Source organism: Hylobates moloch, unplaced genomic scaffold (assembly GCF_009828535.3).
Source record: "Hylobates moloch isolate HMO894 unplaced genomic scaffold, HMol_V3 SCAFFOLD_8, whole genome shotgun sequence".
NCBI classification, from domain to species: Eukaryota; Metazoa; Chordata; class Mammalia; order Primates; family Hylobatidae; genus Hylobates; species Hylobates moloch.
In genome coordinates, this window is record NW_026652283.1 from 17,087,127 (window position 1) to 17,113,107 (window position 25,981).

At 34.4% G+C, this 25,981-nt stretch overlaps 1 protein-coding gene across 3 annotated transcripts in view; it reads left to right on the forward strand.

Moving 5' to 3' along the window:
- The window catches only part of PIK3C2G (phosphatidylinositol-4-phosphate 3-kinase catalytic subunit type 2 gamma), a 398,295-nt gene that overhangs the window by 137,938 nt on the left and 234,376 nt on the right, over window positions 1-25,981 (forward strand). For all 3 annotated transcript variants that reach the window (XM_032159742.1, XM_058442576.1, XM_032159744.2), the window contains one exon: window positions 5,263-5,451. In XM_032159742.1, coding sequence (XP_032015633.1) covers window positions 5,263-5,451 — 189 coding nt within the window. The remainder of the gene's footprint in view (window positions 1-5,262; window positions 5,452-25,981) is intronic.

A 25,981-nucleotide genomic window follows, 5' to 3' on the forward strand; every position in this document is an offset into this window, starting at 1 on the left:
AGACACACAATGCTGGGAGACATAGAAATTCTGACCAGTAAGAATGGAGAAAGCTCACAGGCCATCCCTTACATTTAATAAAGAAACGAAAAAGATGCACGTTAGGATTAAGTCCACTCTAGCCCTAGATTAAAGACTGTGGTAGACTCAACCTAAGAAATCATAAAAAACAGTCTCAAAAAAATTAGGCTGATCTTCCAGTAATTGAACTGTCTACTAAAAAAAATGAGATCCAACACCTGAAAAATAGCAGAATGCCGATTCTCAATAATGTACTTTTCTAAATGTCTAGCGTATGATCAGTAATTGAGAAAACTATTGGAAAATGTCTAGCATACAATCAGTAACTAGGAAAATAATTGGAAAGAATCAGGAAAATATAAACATAGCCTGGGGAGAGGAAGTGGTTAATAGAAACAGATCCAAAGAGTTTTAAATTAGCAAATAATAATTCCAATACACCTATTATAAAGATGTTTATTGATTTTTAAAAAAGATATATATGAATGAACAAATGAAGAATCTTATTAAAAATAGAAATTTAAGAACTGAAAACACAATACATAAAATATTTGTTTAAAAAATCAGCAAATGGGCTTAATAGATTGCAAAATGCAAGAAAAAAAGAACGGTGAGCTTGAAGACAGGGCAATAGGAATGATCCCCCATGTTGAGGTACAAAAAGAAAATAAACCTTGAAAATAATGAGAGTGCCTTGTGACCCGAAGGACAATATCAAACAATATGTGTGTATTGGACACACCAAAAAGGAGAAGGATAGTGAGGCAAAAAATAATTAAGGAGATGGGCAAATTTTACAAATTTGATTAAAAAAAAAAATTAACCTACAAATATAAGAAGTAAAAGGCTTAGTAGTCGCTAAGCAAATACATACTCTCTCTCTTTCTTTCTTTCTCTTTCTTTCTCTTTCTTTCTTTCTTTTCATTTTCTCTTTCCTTCCTTCCTTCCTTCCTTCCCTCTCTCTTTCTTTCTTTCCCTCTTTCTTTCTTTCTCTTTCTCTCTTTCCCTTCTTTCACACACACACACAAACACACACACACACACACACACACACACACACAACAAACACCCCCAGGTACATTATAGAGAAATTGCTGAAAAATAAGATAAATAAAAATAATTTGAAACATCAGATAAAATAAATTCCATATAGAGAAACAACTATAATATTAATATTATGATGTTCTATATAAAACACTAAATACAGACCTCTCACCAAAAAAAAATCAAGACAAAAGGCAGTAGAATACTATCTTTGTTAAAGATGAAAGCAACTTTTTCAAATTAGAACTCTATAAACAGTAAAATTACGTCGCAAAAATTAAGGCCAAATGAAGATATTTTCAACCAAATGCAGCTGAGTTAGTTTAGTATCAGTTCATCCGTACTATACAAAATAATAAAAGAAGTACATCAAGCTGGAAGAAAATGATACTAGATGGAAACTCAAATTGGTAAGGAGAAATGAAAAATACCCCAAAATATGTAAATAAATAAAAATAGTTTCATTTACACATTTATTAATTTATTTAAAAAGTGATTAAATAAAAATGAATCACAATGTACTCTGGTTTATAATATATAAAAAATAAAATTTATAATAACTTCAATAAGAATGAAAATGGAAAATGGAAGTAAACTGTTCCAAGTTTTTCATATTATATGTAAGGATGCGTAATATTAATTCATGGTTGGCTGTAATATGCTTAAACAAAGGATATTTTAATCTCTAGGAAAACCACACCCCTTAAACTTTAAGGGTATATTTAAAAACCAAGGAGAAGATAAAAATGAAATATAACAGGAAAAAAAATCTGAAAGGAAACATAAAGAAGAAAAAAGGGGACCAAGAAATGGTTTGGACAAACAAAGAAAAAAACACCCCATAGAAACTAACAGCAGTACAGTGAGCCATTGGTATGGTTAGGTAATCATATCAATATGACATTAAATGTAAATGCACTAAGAACTCAAATTAAAAAGCAGAAATTGTCAGCCTACATCAAAAAAGCAATATATAATTTTATTCTGTTTACGGGAACATGTATATAAGCAATTAGATTTTATATATAAGCATTTATATATAAGCAATTAGATTAAACATTTTATATATAAGCAATTAGATTAAAAGAATAATATTCACCAGGAAAATCATATCACCTTGCTAGATCTAGAAAAAAAGCAGTAAAGTTCAGCACCCATTCATGATAAAAACTCACAAAACTAGAAATAGAATGAAACTTTCTCAACCTTGAAAAGTGATCTATGAAAAGTTTATAGTTAGTATCATGTTAAATCATGCAAGAATGAATGCTTTCTCCTAAGGTTAGAAACAATGCCATGATGTCTGCTTTAAACATTTCTTTAATGTTGTATTGGAAATCCTAGCCAGCACACAATGTAAAAAAAAAAAATTAGGGTAAAAATTGAAAAGAAAGAAATAAAACTGACTATTTTCACATAGCATGATTATGTAAAGGTCACAGCATTTGAGATCAATGTACAAGATCTAACTGTGTTCCAGTAAAAATATATATAAAATAAATTCTGTTTTGAAATGTTACTTACTGTATCAAAATTTTATTTACTAAAATTTAGTAAATTATTTACGAAAATTTTATTTCCTAAAAAGTGCAAAACTTTCCTAAGGAAAATTAAAGAAAATCTAAATAAACGAAAAAATATACTGCATTTATTGATTGAAAGGTTCCTATGGTTAAGATGATAATTCTCTCCAAACTCATCTATAAATAAAATATAATCCCAAGGAAAATCCCAGCAGGTTTTTGCAGAAATTAAAAAGCTGACTCCAATATTTACGTGGAATGCAAAAGAACCTAGAATAGTCAAAGCAGTCATGAAAAAAGAACAAAGGCTGACTCCATAACTTGTATGGATTCATGTACTATAAATTTACAGCAATTAAGATAATGTGATATTGCTTAAGGATAGGCAAATAGATCAATGGAATACAATTCAATGTAGATAGAATAGAGAGCCAGAGACCCATGTGTATGTTCAACGTATTTTTGACAAGGCCATCCATGCCATAAATGAAAAAAGTACTTTCAGCAAGTAAAATATTGCTTTCAGAATACTCCAGAAAAAATCACAAGAATCAACGTTAAGATAGGCAGTGTTTTCTTAAACAAATAAAGTAATAACTATTTAAAAGTTTCTGAATTGGACATTATCAAAATTTAAAACTATTCATGAAAAGACCCCGTTAAAGAAATCTACAGGCAAGCCACATTCTGAGAAAAATGTGTGCAAAACATTTATATGGCAAAATTTTTCTATCCAGAGTATATAAAGAAATCACGCAAATGAATCTAAACAAACAAAAAAATTGGGAAAAGACATGAGCAGAGAGTTCAAACAAAAGATGTAAGAAAATAGTATATGAAAAATTGCCTAGACCCCAAGTAAACATAAATTAGAAGCACAATGAAATACCACTATACACCCACTGGAATGGATAACATTGTAAAGACAGACTAAATCAAGAGTTGGCAAGAAGGTGGTACAAATGGAACTATCATACTCTGCAGGATATAATGTAAAATTTTACAATTACTTCAGAAAACAGTTTCACAATTTCTTGTAAAGATAAATACCTAATATATAACCACTTCCTTCCTCTCATAGATATTTCCGAGGAGAAATGAAAAATACATTCATATGAAAACTTGTGCTAAAATGATCACAGCACCTTTATTCATAATACCCCCCAAAAGGAAGCAACCCAAATGTCCATCAAATAGGAGAGTGAATAAGTAAATTATGGCATAGTTACACAAAGGAATAATACTCATTCATTAAAAGGAATTAACTATTGACAAACTCAACTAATACGGATAATTTCAAAAACGTTATATGATGGAGTGAAAGAAGCCATAAATAAAAACATATTTACTCTATGATTCCATTTATATGAGGTTCTAAAAAGTTAATATTTATCGAGAGAGAAAGAAATGATACCAGTGCTTGCTTCTGATGACATGAAAAAAACTATTTTATATCTTGATAGGAGTGTGGTTGTTATCTGGTATATGCATTTGTAAAAATTTATTAAACTGAAGCTGTGGCATGTCCTTGAATGTGAATTTGCTTTAACAAAAGGAGCTAAAAAAAAGAAAGAAAGCATTATTCAGTATTGAGGAAAAAAATTTAATCTGAGCAAATATGTTTTAGTAATTTTACTATGGATATTTTTTCTTCTGTGGGCTTTTCAGAGGAAAAGGTGGTAGCATAATATAAAAAAAGGAACCTAACCACACCTTCAAAATCACCTATAATCCAATCTTTTCTTTTTACAGATGAGGAAAACTTTAAGATGAATTATAGAGAAACACAGACCTTTAAAAGATTTTTTTACGTTTCATTAGCTTTCTTGGGAGTTTCAGCAGATTCAAGCTCAGTGTCACTTTGGAGGAGAGAGTGCTCAAAAGCCATTGTCGTGTGAGGGAAGCTGTCCTCCAATTGAACTGTGGTTCTGAATACTTCTACTGGAGTGTGAGAAAAACATGACAAATTGTCAGCAAGTCAAGGCCCTAGTCCTAGATTTAGATCTTTTATTTCAGACTACTCTCCAGGGGGAAATACTTGAGCATCTAAGAAACTAGCATCACTGACATTTTCACGCCAAACTTCCCATGAACTCTGAACATTTAAAGACATAATCCAGGGAGGAACTGAGATCTTTGTTTTTGAAGTTAACAACAGCAAAGATTTCTTAACTCTGATAAAATTTGCTTTGAGATGAAGAAATATCATTACTAAAATATGCCATTTTTTCAGAGGCCCACTTGGATCTCAGTTAATTTGTAAAAAATAAAAAATAAAAAACATAAGAAAGTAAATGGTTGATTACCTCTGTTCTAAATAGGATGTGTCGCAGGATTCAGAAAAACTTGGTTTTCCCTAGAGGAGAGAGATTTTGCCAACCAAAATGACATTAAAAAAAAAAAAAAAACACGAATAAGATTGAACAAAAATAAATGTGAGTTATCTGAATTGATGTTATTTTTTTCAAAATAATAATACAAAAGAATAAAGTTAGTGGAAAGTAAACTGATGAAATAACCTATGAAACTATCCCAAGAAGGTAAAAGACATTTTTAAAAGTAAACTAAAATAAAATTCAAAGAACTACAGTAAGGTTTTGTACTGCATATTTATAGCAACATTTGTTAGTGCAGCAAACTCCAGTAAATTACAGTTTCCAATCTGGTTTTTCAGACTCTCTGAAGAAAAGAAAAGATATTTATGGTTTTATCGCTTCTACTGCAATAATGAAAACTGCTCCCTTCCTTTAGTCCTGGGTAGTGCCCCTGGATGGGATGAAAGGACTGTTTCAGAAATGCATACCATTTTGAGGAGATGGACATTTTCTCAACCGTTAGAGGCTCTTGGGCTTTTGACTTCCAGGTAAGAATTGCATAACAAGCATGCTATTACTGACTCAGAAGAACTTGCTCGAAGAGAAATATAGAACCATATAATTACTTCAATAGCTATTCTGTTTGTTCTCAATTTTGATAGTTATGGATATTAATTTTCGATAAATGTAAGCTATGAATATAAATTTTAAACAAATCTAAGCTATAATCATGTCTTCTGCCCTAAGCTTGTAGTATAATAAATGGTAGAAGTTTCTTAAATGAGGAGTCTAGTTCTTACAGAAATAATTTAATTAAGCAGGGAAAAATAAAAATTCCTACTTCTTCTCTCAAACTAAAAATGTCTTTAAAAATTAGGATCATTTTTTGTACTATTAAAATATGCAAAGTTTAGCAAAATGCCCTGTGTAAAGTAGTTGTACAATTAATATGATAATGATGATGATAGGAATAAAAGAAAAAAATCTATTCCTTGCATGTCCTTGAGATCTTCACTCAGAATCAAATGCATGGAGCACCAGGAAAGGGCTAATGATGTCTTCTTGTTAAGGAGAAGCTTGTAGGAATAACTGTAGTAGCTGGCTCTGGTCCAGGAGAAACAAGTCTTCCTTGGCTTCCCTTTTATATTCAAAGCCAAGAAAAGATATTTTAAGTCTGTCCTGATAGCATCAGCTCACTGATGCCATGAAGAAAGTCTGCAATCTCTTGAGCCAGGCAAAAAATTGTGAAACCCAGCTCTATTCAGAATCCATTCTCAAGAACCCAAGAGGAGGAGAAAGGTGGGAAAGGGAGTTACATGAATAACTTTCTTCATGTAAGCTAAACTGACTTTTAAAGATTTATTTACCAATGAGTGTCCTTCAGAAAACTTCTGGGGCAGGTAAAGGGGAGAGTGGGTTTTTCCTATTACTTGTAAAAGTTACTAGCTTCTCAGTCACCCAAGCTCGAAATTTACATACTATTTTTGTACTCCTTACTTTGAAGATTTTATTAGTTTTATGGCTTCTTCATTAACTGACGTGTGCTCGGATGCCTACCTCTTTCTTTGTATATATATATAATGGAATATATATATTTATATTTGTTTCTATTTGAGCTTGCAACTTTTTTCTTATTTATAAGCCTTCTTGTGTGGGGTCTTCTCTGACCTTGCCATGTAGAATTGATCACTCCTGGACTAGTACAGTGCTCTATTACTTTACACATTGCATTTTATGGTAATGTGTTTATATGCAACATGTAAAATGTGTATATTTTCACTCACATCTGACTCAGAGATACTCAAGGCAAAACAGATCATCTCAATGTTTCTGTTTCCTGAAGCCTTAGTATTACCTAGGACATATTAATTCCTGAGTATTGAACCAATCACTTTCTAAGATGCATTATTTTTACAGTAGTTTAACTTTAAATTATAAGCAATTTGAGGACATTATCGTTATTGTTTATTTCCTACATGACTTTGTACAGTTGCATTAGTTAATAAAATAATTATATGATAATTAACAATTGATTGGTTTCATTGGGATATTCACAATTCATCATGCTAGTGTTTAAAGATCCTTTTGGAAAAAAGGTCTCGTTTCCAAAATAATCCTAACCCCTTTTTCTGGTTTAGATGTAAGAACAGCTAAAATTTGTAAAATTGTTATGCTAAATTCTAGCTGTTTTTTGCTGAAGTTAGACTTGGGCTATTAGCACAACTATTATTTTGTCATTCTTGAGTTGATTAACTAATAGAGAGTTCATTCAAAATGTGACAGTCACAACTGACAGAATAAGAGAAAATAAATATCTGACAAGGAAATTTTATTCAAGGTCATGTATATAAAGACTCTTAAAACTCAACAACAGAAAGATAAATAACCCAATTGTAAAATGGACGAAGGATCTGCATAGGCATTTCTCCAAAGAAAATATACAAATGCCCAACATTTACATGAAAATATGCTCAATATCATTAGCCATTAAGGAAATAAAAATGAAAATCACCTAACACCTAAGATACCATACTCACTAGGTCTGGCTATAATCAAAAAATACCAAAAGGACAAAAAATAAAAAGTGTTGATGAGGATATGGAGAAATTGGAAACCTCATTTATCTGTGGTGGGAATGCAAAATCTTGTAGTCAATTGGAAAACAGTGTGGCAGTTTCTTAAGTGTTAAACCCAGAGTTACTATGTGACCCAACAATCTTACTATGAAGTATATACCCAAGATAAATTTAAAAATATGCCCACTCAAAAACTCATGCACGCATGTTTGTAACAGCATTATTCACAATAGCCATAAAGTAGAAACAATCCAAATATCCACCAACTAATCAATAGATATGTAAAATGTGATCTATCCATACAACATAGTATTATTTGATAATAAAAAGGAATGAATACTGATATATGCTACAACATGGACGGACCTTGACAGCATTATGCTAAGTGAAAGAAGCCACTTACAGAAGACCACATATGGTATGATTCCATTCGTATGAAATGTGCAGAATAGGCAAAGCTGTAGAGACAGAAAGTAAATTAGCAGTAACCCAGAGCAGAGGGCAAGTTGGGAGAAAATGGAGAATGACTGCTAATGGGTATGAGATTTCCTTTTGTGGTTATAATTGGTATAATTGTTGCACAAATCTAGAAACATGCTAAAACCTTTGAATTGTGCACTTTAAATGGGGTGGATTGTATGGTATTTCAATAATATCTCAGTAAAAGTGTTTAAAATTTTTGAGAAAATCATTGTGAAGGTAATATCTATGAATCTCTATAATATCTTTAAAGAATAATTTTCTAACAAGATGACTTTCTAAAGTTTAAAGTTCACGGAATATTTTTTAGAAAAATCTTTAATAGAATGAAGATTGTAATACTGCTGTTTACTCACTTATAAAATAAGAGGATTAACTGGATGAACTTCAATATCCTCTGATCCCTGATAACTAAGCAGAATTATGCTTCGTGAGTCTTCTTTATCTAAACAGATCTTCAAAATCTGTTTGGCTCATTCAATGTTTTATGTGTCCAGATAAAATTTTTACTTAGTGCCCCTTAGTACTATCTCATATTAACATCCATCATAACCCTATGATGGAAATACTATTATTATTCCTATTTTACATATGAGGAAACTGAGGCCTATAGAGGTTATGTTGCCCCAAGTGCCCTGTAAGTTGAAAACCTGGGAGTCAAATCCAGGCATTCATGAGAGCTTATAATCTGAACCATTCTGCTTAAAGCCTTCCTGCATAAACATGCTAGGCTATTTACTTATGAAATATCTTGGCTATCCTAAACAGTTTTTTAAAATTGTAAATAGGAGCACTTAGCTATCTCAGTCATGCTCAGATGTTTCTACTTCACTGTGTAATTTCTTTTTTTCTGAATAATCAGATCTTTAGAGGTTATGGGGACTGATTTTAAAGTAGAGGGTGTTTATTAAACTTCATTCAGGCAACTTAGTAGAATCCTCATTTATTTACACACTGGAAAGTTTCTTATCATGCACTAAATAAGGTCACTGCAAAGGTTGGAGTATTTCCATTGTACTCATCCTCTGACTCCCACTCTCAGTTTTACTGAACTATTAAAAAACTTGAGGACAAGCTGTTTCCAGAAATGAACCTTTCAACTCCTCTAAATTAAAAAGCTGACTTTTCTGAGAACAAACAGTATGTGCTTATTAAGTGAGTTGTCAGAGTGAGTTCTTGAGAGATCTATATTTTTCCTTCTTTGAACAATCTTTTTTTAAATGGTTTAACCTCTTGAGAACTGGTATGCTCCATTTCCAGCTTGGGGAGTTTTTAATATTGCTATTTACTTAATCTGTCCAAAGGTTCACCATCTCCTTTTTTAGCAAGAGACATGATGAAATTTAATTTACCTAGGATAGGCCATACAGTGTTAATATTTCTACTACTGAGTGCCAGCAGAGAGCTCCCTGGGTACTGATAACTTCCCTTAGAGAAGGCGGTGCTGTCAGGAAAACAGAGACCAAGGTCTGTGGTTCTTGGCAGATGGTTGCTATTTTCCTGAACCCTCATGCCCAGGCACAACTATTCAACTGCTATTAACAAGCAAAAATTACCCAAGGAATTAAAAGTCAGTTCAAGGAAAGTATTCATTTAAAAATAGTAACTTTGAATTGGCATCAGAGGATTACATCAGAAGCTTAAATAAAAATTTGACAAGGTACGAGAACTTGCCATCCCACATGATGTAAAATTATTGTTTTGCAAGAAGAAAAGCAATATTTAACAGACAGTGCCTTAGCTTCCAAAATTAGGTTCCTTGGAAAAATATTTCCAAAATTTTTTTCTCTAAACCATTGTATTCTTTATTGTACATTTAATTTATACTGATGCCATTGTTTACTAACATTGTAAATAGAAAGAATGGAATATGGCATAGGGAGGCAGTTAAAACTCTCACATTTGACTGAATAATTAAATTATGAATGATGGTGTATGTTTTCCATTTATTTATTGAACAAAAATATGTGTACAGACAAATTGGTAGGCACTGAATCAAAGAGGTAGAGAAATAAGCCACAGTGACTGTCTCTAAACAAGGTACAATTTATAGGGAGAGACTCAAGCTAGGGGTTACCAGGCAACGTGCTCTGTACCATCACCAAAATAAGTATTAAGTGCTCTGCGAGCCCAAAGGAGAGAAAGGAAAATTCTTTCAAGGAAAGTAAGGAAAAGTTCACAAAGAAATTGGATTCTGACTTGAAATATTCATAGGAATTTTCTGAGTGGAGAAGCGGGGAAATGACATTCCAAGAAGGAAGACTAGTGTGTGCATGGTTAAAGAGGTTCAGAAAATAGTGAATCATTTTATATAACATTAGAAGAGAATTGTATCAGGAAACAAAGTTGAAAATGGTGGTTCAATTTAGATTGTTTTGGGCCTAGTGAGCCAGGTAGGTACTATGAACTTGTTATGGCAGACCATGGAATTTGGTTAAGAACAGGAGTCATAAAATCACATTTATGTTATATGTGCATAAATTTGGCATCAGTATAAAGAACAGATTGAAAAAAGAAGAAAATGAGAGAAAGAATATTAGATAGATAATAGATACTGAAATAATCCATTTGAAAAATGGTCTGGGACTGAACTAAGAAGTCTAAGCAGTAGGAACCCACAAAGCAGATTTGAGAGAAGTTTCAGAGGAAAGTAAAAAAGAGAGAAGAAATAAGGAAGACTTTAAGCTTTCAGACCTGGGAAACTTGATAGATAAATGCATCATTCATCAAGATAAGAGTTTTAGATGAAAGAGCAAATTTACACAGTGAACGCTGAAAAGCTCTATTCTGGATATGTCACATTTTTAAAAACCCACGAGACACACAGAAGAAGATGCCTGGTATGCAGTTGTGTATACAGGTCTGAATCTTAGCAGAGAAATCAAAACTAGAAAAACAAAGTGGGAGTTGTTGGCTTTCAGTCAGTAGTTGAAGCCACGGAAGTAGAGGATGTGTGACAAGTACTGTGTGTAGCTATAGAGGGGAAGTACAGAAAGAGGCCAGAGATGGAACTCTGGAGAACAGCAACGTTTTTGTTGTTGTTGTTGTTGCTGTTGTTGTTGAGACGGAGTCTTGCTCTGTCCCCCAGGTTAGAGTGCAGTGGTGCGATCTGGGCTCACAGCAACCTCCGCCTCCCCAGGAGAACAGCAACATTTTAAGGGCAGTGCAAAGCAAGAAAAACCAGGAAAATAAACCGAAAAAAAAGTGACCAAAAGGTTGCAGGAGATCCAGAAAAGGGTGGTATCTTAGAACTCTTGAAAAAGATTTTCAAAGGCTTTAAAGAAGTATTAAATAGAATTAGGTCTAAAAACAGATCAATGAATTTGGAAATCAGGTAGTCACTGATGATATCAATGAGAGCAGTTTTTTAAATTTATTTTTAATTGACATAATAATTGTATATATTTATGTGGTACAATGTAATCTTTTGATCTACATATACATTGTAGAAAGATTAAATAAAGCTAATTAACAAAGTCGTCATCTCACAAACTTATTTTTGTGTTTAGAATGTTAAAAATTTATTTTTAGCAATTTCAAAATATATGATACATTGTTATTAACTCTGGTCTCCATGTAGTGCAATAGATCACAGAAATTTACTCCTCCAAGCTAATGAAACGTTGTACCCTTTGACCACAATCTCCTCTTTTTCCATTTCTCCTCTCCCCAAAGCCTCTGGTAACCACCTTTCCACTCTGTTTTTATGACATTGACTTTTTCAGATTCCACATATAAATGAGATTATTAAAATATTTGTGTTTCTGTGCCTGGCTTATTACACTTAGCATAATGTCCTCCAGGTTCATATGTGCTGTCATAAATAACAGAACTTCCTTCTTTTTAAGGATGAACAGTATTACATTGTATACCATAGTGTCATTATCCATTCATCCTTTAATGGACACTAAGATTGCTTCTATATCTTGGCTATTGTAAATAATGCTTAAATGAACATGGGGGTACATACTAATTTTGACATACTAATTTTAATTCATTTGGATATATATCCAGAAATGAGATTACTGGGTCATATTTTAATAGTGAAGTTAGATTCCATACTTCAAGTTCCTGAAAAGGAATAGAAGAGATATAAACGGTGCCTCTTGGAATAGAATTGATGATAAAGGCAAAAAGATAGCTAAAGTTGGAAGTGGTCAGAAAAAGATGTTTGATGTTTGGGGTTTGTATCCCTTTTTAAATAAAAGAGCTTCCAGCATGCTTACAAGGTGAAAGGAAGGATATTTGAAGGGAAGATCAGCAAAGAGATGGATAGGTGAAGTAGCAAAATGGGATGTTTGTACTAACAGCCAACAGCCTGGAACAAAAGTTCAAGCAAGAATTTTATCCAAGGAAAAGAGTGTAACTTCTTTCTCTCAGGTGAGAGGGAAGGAAAAATATGAATACAATTATAGATAAGTGTAGACACAGAAGAGAAAAATGTGGAAATTTCAGTATTCCCTGTCAAGGAAGAGTGAAGGTGAGAATGAGGAAGGTGGAGTTATATAAACACAAAGATACATATTTTGTCTTTGTATGCTTTTGGAGTTTCTTGAGTTATTTCCAGATTTCACAGTTGATAACATAAGCTTTGAAATCAGACCTATCTGGTTCTGCCAGTTATTCCTTGAATGACCTTGGACAAGTTTCTTTAACTTTAAAACAAAGAGTAATATTATGTACCTCCTATGGTTCTTGTCTGGAACAAATAAGGTAAGGTACATATGAGAGCATCCAGTAAATGCTACCAAACATTCTTATCATCAATCCTTCATTATAATTACATTTTAAAGACAATTTCAAGCTTTTAGATTCTTTCATTGCCATAAGTTAAATATAAATAAATTCACGAGAAATATTTAATTTCTATTAAACACAAATGACTTAAACACACTTGTCAAAACTTACATGATAAAAAGAGTTAGCATCTTAGTAATATTTTATAATTGAAGGACATAATTTACAAAGAACTTTATAATACATGACTTGAAATACAGAAAAACCTTCTTAATATTAGTTCCAACATCTATTTCTCCCATTTTACTGATCTCCATTTTACAGATGAAGACATTGAAACCCATTTGTTTATTCATTTATTCAATACATGTATATTGATGGCCTACTAACCTTAGGCACTTTGCTAGGCCCTGAAACTAGCAAAAAGAAACATGATCTTTATTCATGGTCTTGCAATCTTCTGGAGATAGATAATAGGCCGTTACCAAATTATGAGTGTAAAACAACAGTTGTTATCACAACTCTGAATAAAAGCTACATAATCTTATGATAACATACAACAAAAGAACCAAACCTTTCTTCAAAGGGGAAAAGTCTTCCCCAAGGAAGTTATATTCGAGCTCAAATCTGAAGGGTGAGTGGGAATGAATTGACAAAACAGAAAGATTAAGAGAATGATTTCCTGGGAAGAAAGAACTTAAATATGACTAAGTCCTGAGACAGGAACTGCACATAGGAAACTGAAAGAGAGACAGTGTAGCTGAAGTCCAGGGGAGGAGTATATGATTTAAGATGAACTGGCATTTGAAGGTCAAACTAGAAGACCATGTTGAGGACTTCTAAAGCAGGACCAAGTTAGGCAAATTGGCCTTTATACTAGCAGCAACAGTAAGGCATAAATGATTCTAAGTAACAGAATATTTTGAACAGGTTTGCATCTCTTAAAGATCACTCTGGTTTCTGAGTGAAGCATAGATTTGGTGAGGAAAGCAAAAATAAATGAGCTTCCACGAAGTCTTTGCCATTGACTATGTCCTGAATGGTATTGCCTAGGTTTTCTTCTAGGGTTTTTACGGTTTTAGGTCTTATGTTTAAATCTTTAATCTATGTTGAGTTAATTTTTGTATAAGGTGTAAAGAAGGGATCCAGTTTTAGCTTTCTGGATATGGCTAGCCAGTTTTCCCAACACCATTTATTAAACAGGAAATTCTTTCCCATTGCTTGTTTGTGTCAGGTTTGTCAAAGACCAGATGGTTGTAGATGTGTGGGTGTTATTTCTGAGGCCTCTGTTCTGTTCCATTGGTCTTTATATCTGGTGTTATTTCTGAGGCCTCTGTTCTGTTCCATTGGTCTTTATATCTGTTTTGGTACCAGTACCATGCTGTTTTTGTTATGGTAGCCTTGTAGTATAGTTTGAAGTCAGGTAGCATGATGCCTCCAGCTTTGTTCTTTTTGCTTAGGATTGTCTTTAACAAAAGCCAAAATAGACAAGTGGGATCTAATTAAACTAAAGAGCTTCTGCACAGCAAAAGAAACTATCATCAGAGTGAACAGGCAACCTACAGAATGGGAGAAAATTTTTGCAATCTATCCATCTGACAAAGGGCTAATATTCAGAATCTACAAAAAACTTAAACAAATTTAAAGAAAAAAGCAAACAACCCCATCAAAAAGCAGGTGAAGGATATGAACAGAGACTTCTCAAAAGAAGACATTTACACAGCCAACAAACATATGAAAAAAAGCTCATCACTTGTCGTTAGAGAAATGCAAATCAAAACCACAATGACATACCATCTCAGGCCAGTTAGAATGGCGATCATTAAAAAGTCAGGAAACAACAGATGCTGGAGAGGATGTGGGGAAATAGCAACGCTTTTATACTGTTGGTGGGAGTGTACATTAGTTAAACCTCTGTGGAAGACAATGTGGCAATTCCTCAAGGATCTAGAACTAGAAATACCATTTGACCCAGCAATCATTTACTGGGTATATACCCAAAGGATTATAAATCATTCTACTATAAAGACACATGCACATGTATGTTTATTGCAGCACTGTTCACAATAGCAAAGACTTGGAACCAACCCAAATGCTCATCAAGGACAGATTAGATAAAGAAAATGAGGCACATATACACCATGGAATACTATGCAGCCATAAAAAAGGATGAGTTCATGTCCTTTGCAGGGACATGGATGAAGCTGGAAACCATCATTCTCAGCAAACTAACATGAGAACAGAAAACCAAACCCCAAGTGTTCTCACTTGTAAGTGGGGGTTGAATAATGAGAACACATGGACACAGGGAGGGGAACATCACACACCAGGGCCTGTTGGGGAGTGTGGGGCTAGGGGAGGGATGGCATTAGGAGCAATACCTAATGTAGATGATGGGTTGATGGATGCAGCAAACCACCATGGCATGTGTATACCTATGTAACAAACCTGCCTGTTCTGCACATGTACCCTAGAACTTAAAGTATAATTAAAAAAATAAAAATAAGCTTCCTGTTAAGAAGCAATGGAAGTAGTTTAGATGTCAGAGAATGGCAGTCATCCTAGGAAGGTGGCAGCAATGATGTAATTAAATGAACAGAATGAGAAAATGGGAATGAAAATGGCAGAATTGAATGGGGAGGGGCTGTGAAAAAGAGATGCGTCAAGGATGTATTAGTCTGTTCTCACATTGCTATAAAGAAATGCCTGAGATTGAGTAATTTATAAAGAAAAGGGGTTTAATTGTCTCATGGTTTTGTAGGCTATACAGGAAGCATGGCTGGGGAGGCCTCAGGAAACTTACAACCATGGTGGAAGACAAAGGGAAAGCAGGCACACCTTCACATGGCTGGACAGGAGGAAGAGAGATGGGGAGAGGTGCCACACACTTTAAACAACCAGATCTCATTAGAACTCTATCACTAGAACAGCACCAAAGGCGGAAATCTGCCCCCATGAGTGAATCACCTCCCACAAGACCCCACCTCCAATACTGGGGATTACAATTCAACATGAAATTTGGGTGGAGACACAAATCCTAAACCATATCAAGGCTCAGTTCTATGTTTCTGACTTATGTAAGTAGGTCATAATAGAAACATTCACCAACATGGGGCACACTAGATGACAAGCAAATTTTAGAAGAGCCTTATTGTTCAGGCCGGGCACAGTGGCTCACACCTGTAATCCCAACACTTTGGGAGGCCAAGGTGAAGTTGGCAGATCATCTGAGGTCAGGAATTCGAGACCACCCTGGCCAACATGTTGAAACCCTGTCTCTACTAAAAATACAAAAATTATCCAGGCATGGTGGCACAGGCCTGTAGTCCCAGCTACTCAGGAGGCTGAGGCAGGAGAATCACTTGAACCCAGGAGGTGGAGGTTGCAGTGAGCCAAGACTGCACCACTGCACTCCAGCCTGGGCAACAGAGTGAGACTCCATCTCAAAAAAAAAAAAAAAAAAAGATTATTTTTCAGATTAGGATCCGTTGGCTTTGAAGTGTTATGAAACGGTTGCATTTACAGATTTGGTTGTTCAAAAAATCTAAGCTAGAGACTCCAATTTGTTTTGTAATCATCCACAGAAGGATGTGAATTAAGTGAAAGATACAGATGAATTTGCTTAGAGAGGGGGAACATAAGGTAATAAAAGAACAGTCTTGATGTTTAAACTCAAAATTTCTATACTTTTCAGTGCATCATGTTACTTTTACATATAGTGTTTATGTTTAGTGTATCCAAATATAATATCTACATGGTGCTTTCAATACAATACTGGTTTTATGACAGTGAGTTTTTAAGATTAGCTACATGTAAAATCAATGTGTAATTATATAAGAGGAGTGAAATCAATAAATACTTTTTAATTGTAAATAGTAATTTTAATTCACTAATACAATGACCATCTAGTTAATTCCCAATTTCTATATGCAAGTCCATATACTATCCATCAGGAAATATCTCTGTATGGCTTCCATGTCTCCTTTGGTCTGAGATTCATTATTATTCCCTTTAGATCATCACTGGGCCAATACCCCAATCCTATTAGACAGATTACATTGCTTACTATTAAATATCTTTATTGATCCATTTAGAATGCAATAAAATAAATAATATACCCAGATAATCTTGTGATTTTTATATGAGTATATATAAAAATATCCAGTCAAAAAAATGAAAGGTCCTTGCTAGTGGTACTGTAGAAACCCTACTGGCCTAGTGTTTTGAATATTTGGATGATAGTTTCAGTGACACAAACAAATGGTGTTGGGAAAACTGCTTATACTCCGAGTTTGAGTTTTTTCATCTGTATAAGGAGATTAAACTAGGTTTCAAGTTTCTTTGGGTTCTAATATTCTGTAACCATATAAAAATCCTTGAAAGAACATGAATTATTCAGTAGATAGACATTTACAATCATCTTAAAAAATCCTATTCACCACTTTGCTAGAAAAAAAAATTCTTCTGTCACATCTGATCATTTTTAGTACTAGAAAAATAGCAAAGATATTCATATTGACATTTTTCTTCCAAGCTGATGCTGAGTGTGTCATCAGACTCAAAATCTGTTGGAGAAACAGTTCTGCACTTCTGATGATTTTCTAATTCTAACCTGACATTGGGGCTTTTAGCTGTGAATAGCCTCATGGCATATTCTGCATGAATTTTTGCTGTGTATTCTGAAGTCTGACATTTCCATTACACTTAAATTTGATCTCAGATTTCTTTGCTTTTCAGTTTACTCAAAGTTGCTTTTTTAAAAGGTTGACATTTGTTACATCGCATTTGGCTTTCACCCATCACTTCAAAAGTTCTTTGAGTAAGATATTTTCCCTATATCCTTTTCAAACTAGAAAAAGAGGAACAAGCAAAAAAAAAACAATAAGGGGAGAAAATCTAAAAAAGGAATAGAAGTGTTTTTTTTACTGTCAAATGGAAGAACTTGAAAAATATATTTTTCTGTTGAAATTTTATTTCATGACTCCACTGGCCCTATTGACATTTCCCTAAATCCTCTGGATATTCCTACAGTGCTCTGAGATGAGAGGAATTGTAAATGTTTGAGAAAAGAGAAGAGTAATGACGATTCCCAAGTCTGAATGTTGGTCAGATGACTTCACAGATAATTTGAGCCCAGAGAAAACACAGGCTGAGAAACAGACCACAAGTGCTAATTCCTTAACTTATGGCCACATAACAATGACCCATGCCAACTGTGCTGTGTACATCAGAGGTTCTAAAAGTGAGGTCTGAAATCCCCAAAATGCTTACGGGGTGTTACGAGGCTAAATTTCCATAATAATTCTAAGATGCCATTTGCCTTTGTCACACTCATTTGCTCATGAGTGTAGAGTGGAGTTTTCCAGGGCCCACGTGTTTTAAAATAAGGCAACAGATTTAACGTGGAAGCAGTAAGATAATCCAGCTCTCTTCCATTAAGCCACATGTTAAAGAGACTTGCAAAAATGTAAAACGATATTACTAATCTCACCAAATAGTCTGTTTTGGAAATATTCTTTTCAGAAATATATTATTTATGTTAACACAAAAGGGTTTATTGATGTGATTGCAAATGAATTTATATTTCTTAAATGTCCTGAATTTATTTCTAATATAATTATTGATAGATATCACTCACATAAACCAAAACTCTTTGAAGTCTTCAATAGTTTTTAAGAATGTAAAAATGTCCTGAGATCCACCATTAGAAAACCACTGTTGTACAACAAATCCTAACCATTGGTCACTTATTACCTCCACCTTGAGCTGGAGAGTTAACTAAACACTTGGTGCTCTTCCTTCCCTGCACATGTAAGCATTACCATTTCAACTTAATCCTTTGCTTGGCCCTCCATTTTGTGTTTACCCTACATTGTGGGCAAGATATAGAGTTGCTATTTCACTGAAGTTCCTTTGAAAATAATCATGAAGTTGCTTTAATTATACATTTTCCACCTTCTGAGTTTTTAGCCACGTGTCTTTGATTCTTTTTATTAACGCTTACAATCTTAGTCTTCATGGAGCAATTTTTTCTTTGTCTCTCAATGTCTTCATTGGACAATGGCCCATGTTCAAGTGTAGATAATTTCTTAATGGTTAATGTACAGAGTTATATTTATCTTAGTGATGAGATCCTGTCCTTTAGCAGATTCCAGAGACTCAATTCTTAGCTCAACTTGGAGGCCGATTAAATACCGAACAGAGAGAGAGTGATTTGTGTTTCCTCCCTATTAATACACATTTGAGAAGGTAAATTAAGTAACATAAAGTGCTTAGGTGAACACTTAGGGAATAATTAATAACCTTAATTGATTATTGTACATGAACTCTTGTTAAGCCTAATTTTCAGAAATATTTTTTCATAATAAATGAAAATTTCTTTTGCTTTATATGATCTACTTCCCAAGAAATAATGAAATTTTACTGACCTTTATCTTTTTTATATCTCAAGCCAGATGTCCATTTATTACATTGTAATAATCTATTTTATGATTGATTATAAGGAAATTTCTTATAAACGTAATTAAGGTCCTTGTTGACATCAGCCTCATGAATCTTCTAGCAGTACTTGGTTTCTCTCCCATACTCAAAGTGTAATATTCACTTCGATAGTAATTAGTAGTTCCAAGGTTAGCAGAATTGCTAAAGAGTGTCTCCTGGTATGACATGCAGGAATTATATGTGCATTTTTCAAGCAAATCTAATAAAGCAGGATAACCTGGCTTGTGGAAAATTCAAAATAGGTTGCAGTTCTTTTGTTACATATGACATTTCAGTCTGTAAATATCACACCAAAGCCAGAGAAATAATGGGTAGCTCTCACCTCATTGAGGATCAAGTTACTGAGCATGAAATGCCAACAACTATATCCCAAAAGAGTGTTTAAATAATTTCAGATAATATCACAGAAAAGAAATGCCAGGATTTGTGGAACATATTTGTCCATCGATCTACATCTGAGTTCAGGGGCCCTTTTTGAAAAGGTATCAAGTTAAGCATAAATTCTCCAGAGGTATCCCATGTTAGAAGAAAATTCTGAGTCAACTAAAAAGTAGAATGCTTGTTCTTTCACACAACAATGTATACTCTTAAAAGGCCATATGATTTGAAGCTTTTTTCTAGTGTTAGTCATGAGTTTGTAATTATTTATATATAGTCATTAACTAGTTGGACAAGCTTTACTTTTAAAAAGTATTATTCGTTTTCTTAGCAATTAATAAAACTTTCGTATAGAAAATTTGAAAAACTTTTTAAAACTTAGCTTAAAAAAGAAAATTAATCTATGACACCTCCATTCAGATATTTGGTATTAATGTTTTCATCCTTCTCATCTTTTTGTTAACCATATTGAGAAACATATACATATTTTTAAAATGGTATTATACTACAAAAAAATGGCTCTTAGTATTTTTATTTCATTAAACTTTTTTACTATTTTTAAGGAATGCATATATTCCATCACATAGTTATATTTAATTTAACTATTAATTTTTAGACATTTATATATTCCCAATTTTGTTTGCATACACATATCTTCACACACGTCACTCATCAAATTCTTAAATTCCCAAAAGGTAAATAGATAGATAAAAAAAATAGGCACACTTAAATTTTGTTTTTGTTTTTGTTTTAATACATGTAGACCTATATTGCCAACAAGTATGAAAGAGCCCATGTTCCAGGAACTTTAGCAGTACTGCTGGCATCATTTTTAATGTGGCCAACACTTCCTAAAATAGTCAAATGCAAGCTATGTTCAGATACGTTTTAATGTCAAGTTAGGCCTTAGTGACATCTCAGAATGTCATATGGTTAGTTTTATAGCTATTTCTCTTTCAGCTTCTTCTTGAACTTCAAGCAATAGTAATAAATAGAGACATCCATTTCCATTAAAGTGCAAAAAATTATTCCCAGCATTTGCATATATTGATACAAATACACAATTTTCCTTTTTGACTCTACTATATAGGTACTGTATTACTAATTTTTTGTTCTCCTGTTTTTGAAAAAATAATGCAGGCGTACCTTACTTTATTGTGCTCTACTTTACTGTAATTCACAGGTAGTGTGTTTTTACAACTGAAGATTTGTGGCTTCCTTAAGTCAAGAAAATCTATCGGTGAGGTTTTTCCAGCAGCATGTGCTTACTTTGTGTAACTATGTCCCATTTTGGAAATTCTCACAATATTTCAAGTATTATTGTTATTATTATATCTGTTATGGTGATCTGTGATCAGCGATTGTTGATGTTACTATTGCAATTGTTTTGGGGCACCACAAGGTGCACCCACAGTACAGAGTGAACTTAATCCATTAATGTTGTGTGTGTTCTGATTCTTCCACCTACTAGCTGCTCCCTGTCTCTCTCCCTCTCCTTGGGCCTCCCTGTTCCCTGAGACCCTACAATATTGAAACTAGGCCAGTTAATAACCCTACAATGGCCTCTAAGTATTCAAGTGAAAGGAAGAGTTATATGTCTTCCACTTTAAATCAAAAGCTTAAAACGATTAAGCATAGTGTGAAAGGCATGTTGAAAGCTGAGATAGGCTAAAAGCTAGGCTTCATGTGCCAGTTAACCAAATTGTGAATGCAAAGGAAAAGTTCTCGGAGGAAATTAGAAGTGTGATTCCAGTGAAGACAGAACTGATAAGAAAGTGAAACAGTCTTATTGCTGCAAGGGACAAAGTTGGAGTGATTTGCATATAAGATCAAATCTCACAACATTCTCTGAAGCCAAAGCATAATCCAGAGCAAGGCCCTAACTCTCTCCAATTTCATGAAGGTTAAGAGAGATGAGGAAACTGCAGAAGAAAAGTTTGAAGCTAGCAGAGTTGGTTCATGAGGTTTAAGAAAAAAAGCCAGGCGGGCGCAGTGGCTCATGCCTGTAATCCCAGCCCTTTAGGAGGCCGAGGCGGGTGGACCATGAGCTCAGGAGTTCAAAACCAGATGGCGAAGGTGGAGAAACCCTGTCTCTACTGAAAATACAAAAATTCGCCAGGCGTGGTGGCGGGCGCCTAAAATCCCAGCTACTCAGGAGGCTGAGGCAGGAGAATCACCTGAACCTGGGAGGCAGAGGTTGCAGTGGGCTGAGATTGCACCACTGCACTCTAGCCTGAGAGCAAGACTCCATTTCAAAAAGAAAAAAGAAAGAAAGCAAGAAAAAAGCCATATTTGTAACCTAAAGGTGAACCAGAAAGTGCTGATGTAGAAGCTGCAGCAAGTTATCCATAAGATCCAGCTAAGGTCATTGAAGACTGTGGCCACATTAAGCAACAGATTTTCAGTATAGATGAAACAGCCTTCTATTGGAAAAAGATGCTACCTAGGACTTTCATAGCTAGAGAAGATAAGTCAATGCTGGGCTTCAAGGCTTCAAAAGACAAGCTGACTCTCTTGATAGGGCTATGCAGCTGGTGATTTTACACTGAAGCCAATGCTCACTTACTATTTCAAAAATCCTAGGGTGCTTCAGAACTCTGCTAAAGTGACTCTGCCTGTACTCTATAAATAGAACAACAAAGCCTGGATGACAGCACATCTGTTTACAGCATGGTTTACTGAATATGTTAAGCCCCCCGTTGAAACTTACTGCTCAGAAAAAAAGATTCCTTTCAAAATATTACTACTCATTGACAATGCACCCAGTCACTCAAGAGCTCTGATGGCGATGTATAAGCAGGTTAATGTTGTTTTCATGCCTGCTAACACAATATCCATTCTGAAGCCATGAATCAAGAAGTCATCTTGACTTTCAAGTCTTATTATTTAAGAAATACGTTTCATAAGGCTACAGCTGCCATAGTGATTCCTTGGATGGAGCTGGGTAAATTGGAAACCTTCTGGAAAGGATTCACCATTCTAGATATAATTAAGAACATTGGTGATTCATGGGAAGAGGTCAAAATATCAACATTAACAGGAGTTTCAAGAAGTAGATCCTAATCCTCATAGATGACAGTAAGGGGTTCAAGTCTTCAGTGGAGGAAGGAACTGTAGATGTGGTAGAACTTATAAGTGAACTAGAATTAGAAGTGGAGCCTGAAGATGTGACAGAATTGCTGCAATCTCATGACAAATTTGAAGGGATGAGGAGTTGCTTCTTATGGAAGAGCAAAAAAGAGTGGTTTCTTGAGATAGAATTAACTCCTGGTGAAGATGCTGTGAACATTGTTGCCATGATAACAAAGGATTTAGAATCCTATATAAACATGGTTGAGAAAGCAGTGGCAGGGCTTGAAAGAATTGACTTCAATTTTGAAAGAAGTTCTACTGTTAATAAAATGCTATCAAACAGCATCACATACTACAGAAAAATCTTTCATGAAAAAGAGTCAATCGATTCAAGCTTCATTGTTGTCTTTATTTTAAGCAATTACCACAACCACCCCAACCTCCAGCAACCACCATCCTGATCAGTCCACAGGCATAAACACGGATGGAACACCCTCCACCAGCAAAAAGATTAGAACTTGCTGAAGGCTTAGTTGATTGTTAGCATTTCTTAGCAACAAAGTATTTTTAATAAGTTTTTAATTTAATGATTTGTTTGACATAATGCCATTACACATTTAGTAGACTACAATATGATATAAACAGAACTTTTACATACATTGAAAAAAAAACAAAAAAAAAATGTGCGGCTGGCTTTATTGTGATATTTACTTTATTGTGGTGGTCTGGAACCAAACCTGCAATATCTCTGAGGTGTATGCCTATACATCCCTCTCTTTCATTGCTTTCAGATTTGTTTTTCTCCTATGCTTTTGACTGAGAGAAAAAAAGATCTGGAATTTATATGAGTGGCATTTATTTTTTATTTTTTTTTATTATTATTATTTTTTTGAGACGGAGTCTCGCTCTGTCGCCCAGGCTGGAGTGCAGTGGCGTAATCTCGGCTCACTGCAAGCTCCGCCTCCCAGGTTCACGCCATTCTCCTGCCTCAGCCTCTCCGAGTAGCTGGGACTACAGGCGCCCGCCACCACGCCCGGCTAATTTTTTTGTATTTTTAGTAGAGACGGGGTTTCACCGTGGTCTCGATCTCCTGACCTCGTGATCCGCCCGCCTCGGCCTCCCAAAGTGCTGGGATTACAAGCGTGAGCCACCGCGCCCGGCCATGAGTGGCATTTATAAAATTAAACCTATTTCAACCAATGGAAACTATCTCAAAACACAGAAGGAAATAAAATTGACTTTATAGTAGGATTTTTGTAATTATTATCATTATGATCAATGCATTTTTATTCATTGCAACCATATATGGAGGAAGTTGCTAAATCCTAGGAATAAAAAAGAAAATATTGAACAATCCTCATCTTCACTTGAATTAGTCAGTAGTTGAGGAATGAGGACACATATGTAAAAAGATAAATACACACTGTCATATCTTAAGTGGGAGTCAACCAGTCAATATCCTTGGCATTCAGAGAAGTGATTACTAAGGACTAACAGAGGCACCTTCAAGGGAATTTGATCTACATTTTGAAGGAGGACCAGAACTTAAAGAACTAAGGGAGGGTTTTCCAGCAGATGTCACAGTGTGCACAAAGGTGAAAATGCACATGTATTTTCAGAGTAGAATATATCAATGAGCCAGATTGGTTCAGTGAATATTAATGGTAGAAGAAAAATCTAGAGTGTTTTGCTAGCCTGGAATATTTAGATTGCAGTGTGTACTAAAGGGAGGTTTATTGGATACAGAAAACCATTTAATGTTTTATGAGAAATAAACTTAAAATACTTTAGGGGATTTGATAAGGTGTTACTATTAAAAATGTTAGTACTAGCATGAGGTAATTATGGCCTAGACTAGATAGCAGCAGAAGAAATTAAAAGCAAGCATTAAAGGCTAGAGCCATTAGGATAGAAAAGTCAACAGAACTCGGCAACTGATTAGATGTAAAGATAAGAGAATACTAAGAATTCCACAAACTTTTATTCAACTGCGCTTGGGCTAGGGAATCATAAATAAATGAGCCTGCCCTCAGTGATGTATATAATATAGAATTTTATAGAGAAGGGAGTTGTCAACTTCACAGGGTGTTAAAATATTGCTGGAACAGCTTCACAGGTAAATTGATGCTTGAGCTTGGAGTTCATGGATGAATAGAATTCCATCAGATGGGAAAGGTGAAAAAAGTAATAAAGAAGGGCAAAATATTACCTTTAACATTTTAAGCCTATGTAATTGGAGAAAGGTGGTAACACAGACTACAGTGAGGAAGTGTGGTAGTAAAGATGTTTAGGTGTAATGACAATGAGTTCAGGTTCAACAGTCTTCTAAGAAATATGTAGAGAGTGCCTACAAATCTGAAGGCATTAGGGGACACATCTATGAACAAAAGAGATAAAAATTTACTGCTTTTCTGGAATTTGCATTCTAGTGGAAATAAATACATAGTTAAAGGTATAGTGTTCACCAAATAGCTTTGTTTTGTTGTGATGTTCCTTTTTTATTCCTTTTTTGTCATTTCTATCAATAAGGTAAAATAGTCACACAGGGAAGCACAGGCCACTGATAGCTAACTTAACAAGTCATCACTTAGGCAACAAAACTTACCTAGTAACTATTCCCTCCAAGACTTCAAACTGTCCTCACACTGACCCTGAGTCTACATGTTTCAGACAAATGGTTTAGTAATTGAGATCAATAAATTAGAGTCAATCACATTTAGTTAGGATAATCTAAAGTCTGAATGTACTAAAACAAGCTGAACTGCTTCTAGCTTTGCATTTTAATTGCACTCTTTCTGCCCTCCACTTGTGCATGACGTTATGCTGAGATCTTCTGACCTTTGCAATACTTCACCAAATGTGTCTGGAGTGCAGTTCTCAGTAGGTCTCGTTGCTAGAATGTTCCAAGGGAGAAAAATACTGGAAATGTACTTGCAGGTCAGAAATAAGAGTTTTGACTGACTAACCTTATAGGTAAAATTCTCGTTGCGATTAAAATGCTCAGTTTAATGAAGAAAAAATATGTAACTTGCTTAGCACTCCATTTGAAGCTGCCATCAAGGACAGTTGAGTTGTGTGATACCATTGTTTACTTGACTCGATGGCGGCATAGTTCCCATTTTACCCTTCAGTAACCTGATATGCTGAGAAAACGCTGACCATTAAAGACTTTACAGTTTTCTAATCTCCTACTGGAAGCCAATCTTTAGAGCCCTTACCTGATTGGTTGAAAAGCATTCAGTTGGTTGTCTACAAAAGTAATTTTTGGTTTGTTTATTTATTTGTAAATAAATTACTATAAGCAATTCCTTCATGTTTTAAATTATGCTTGATT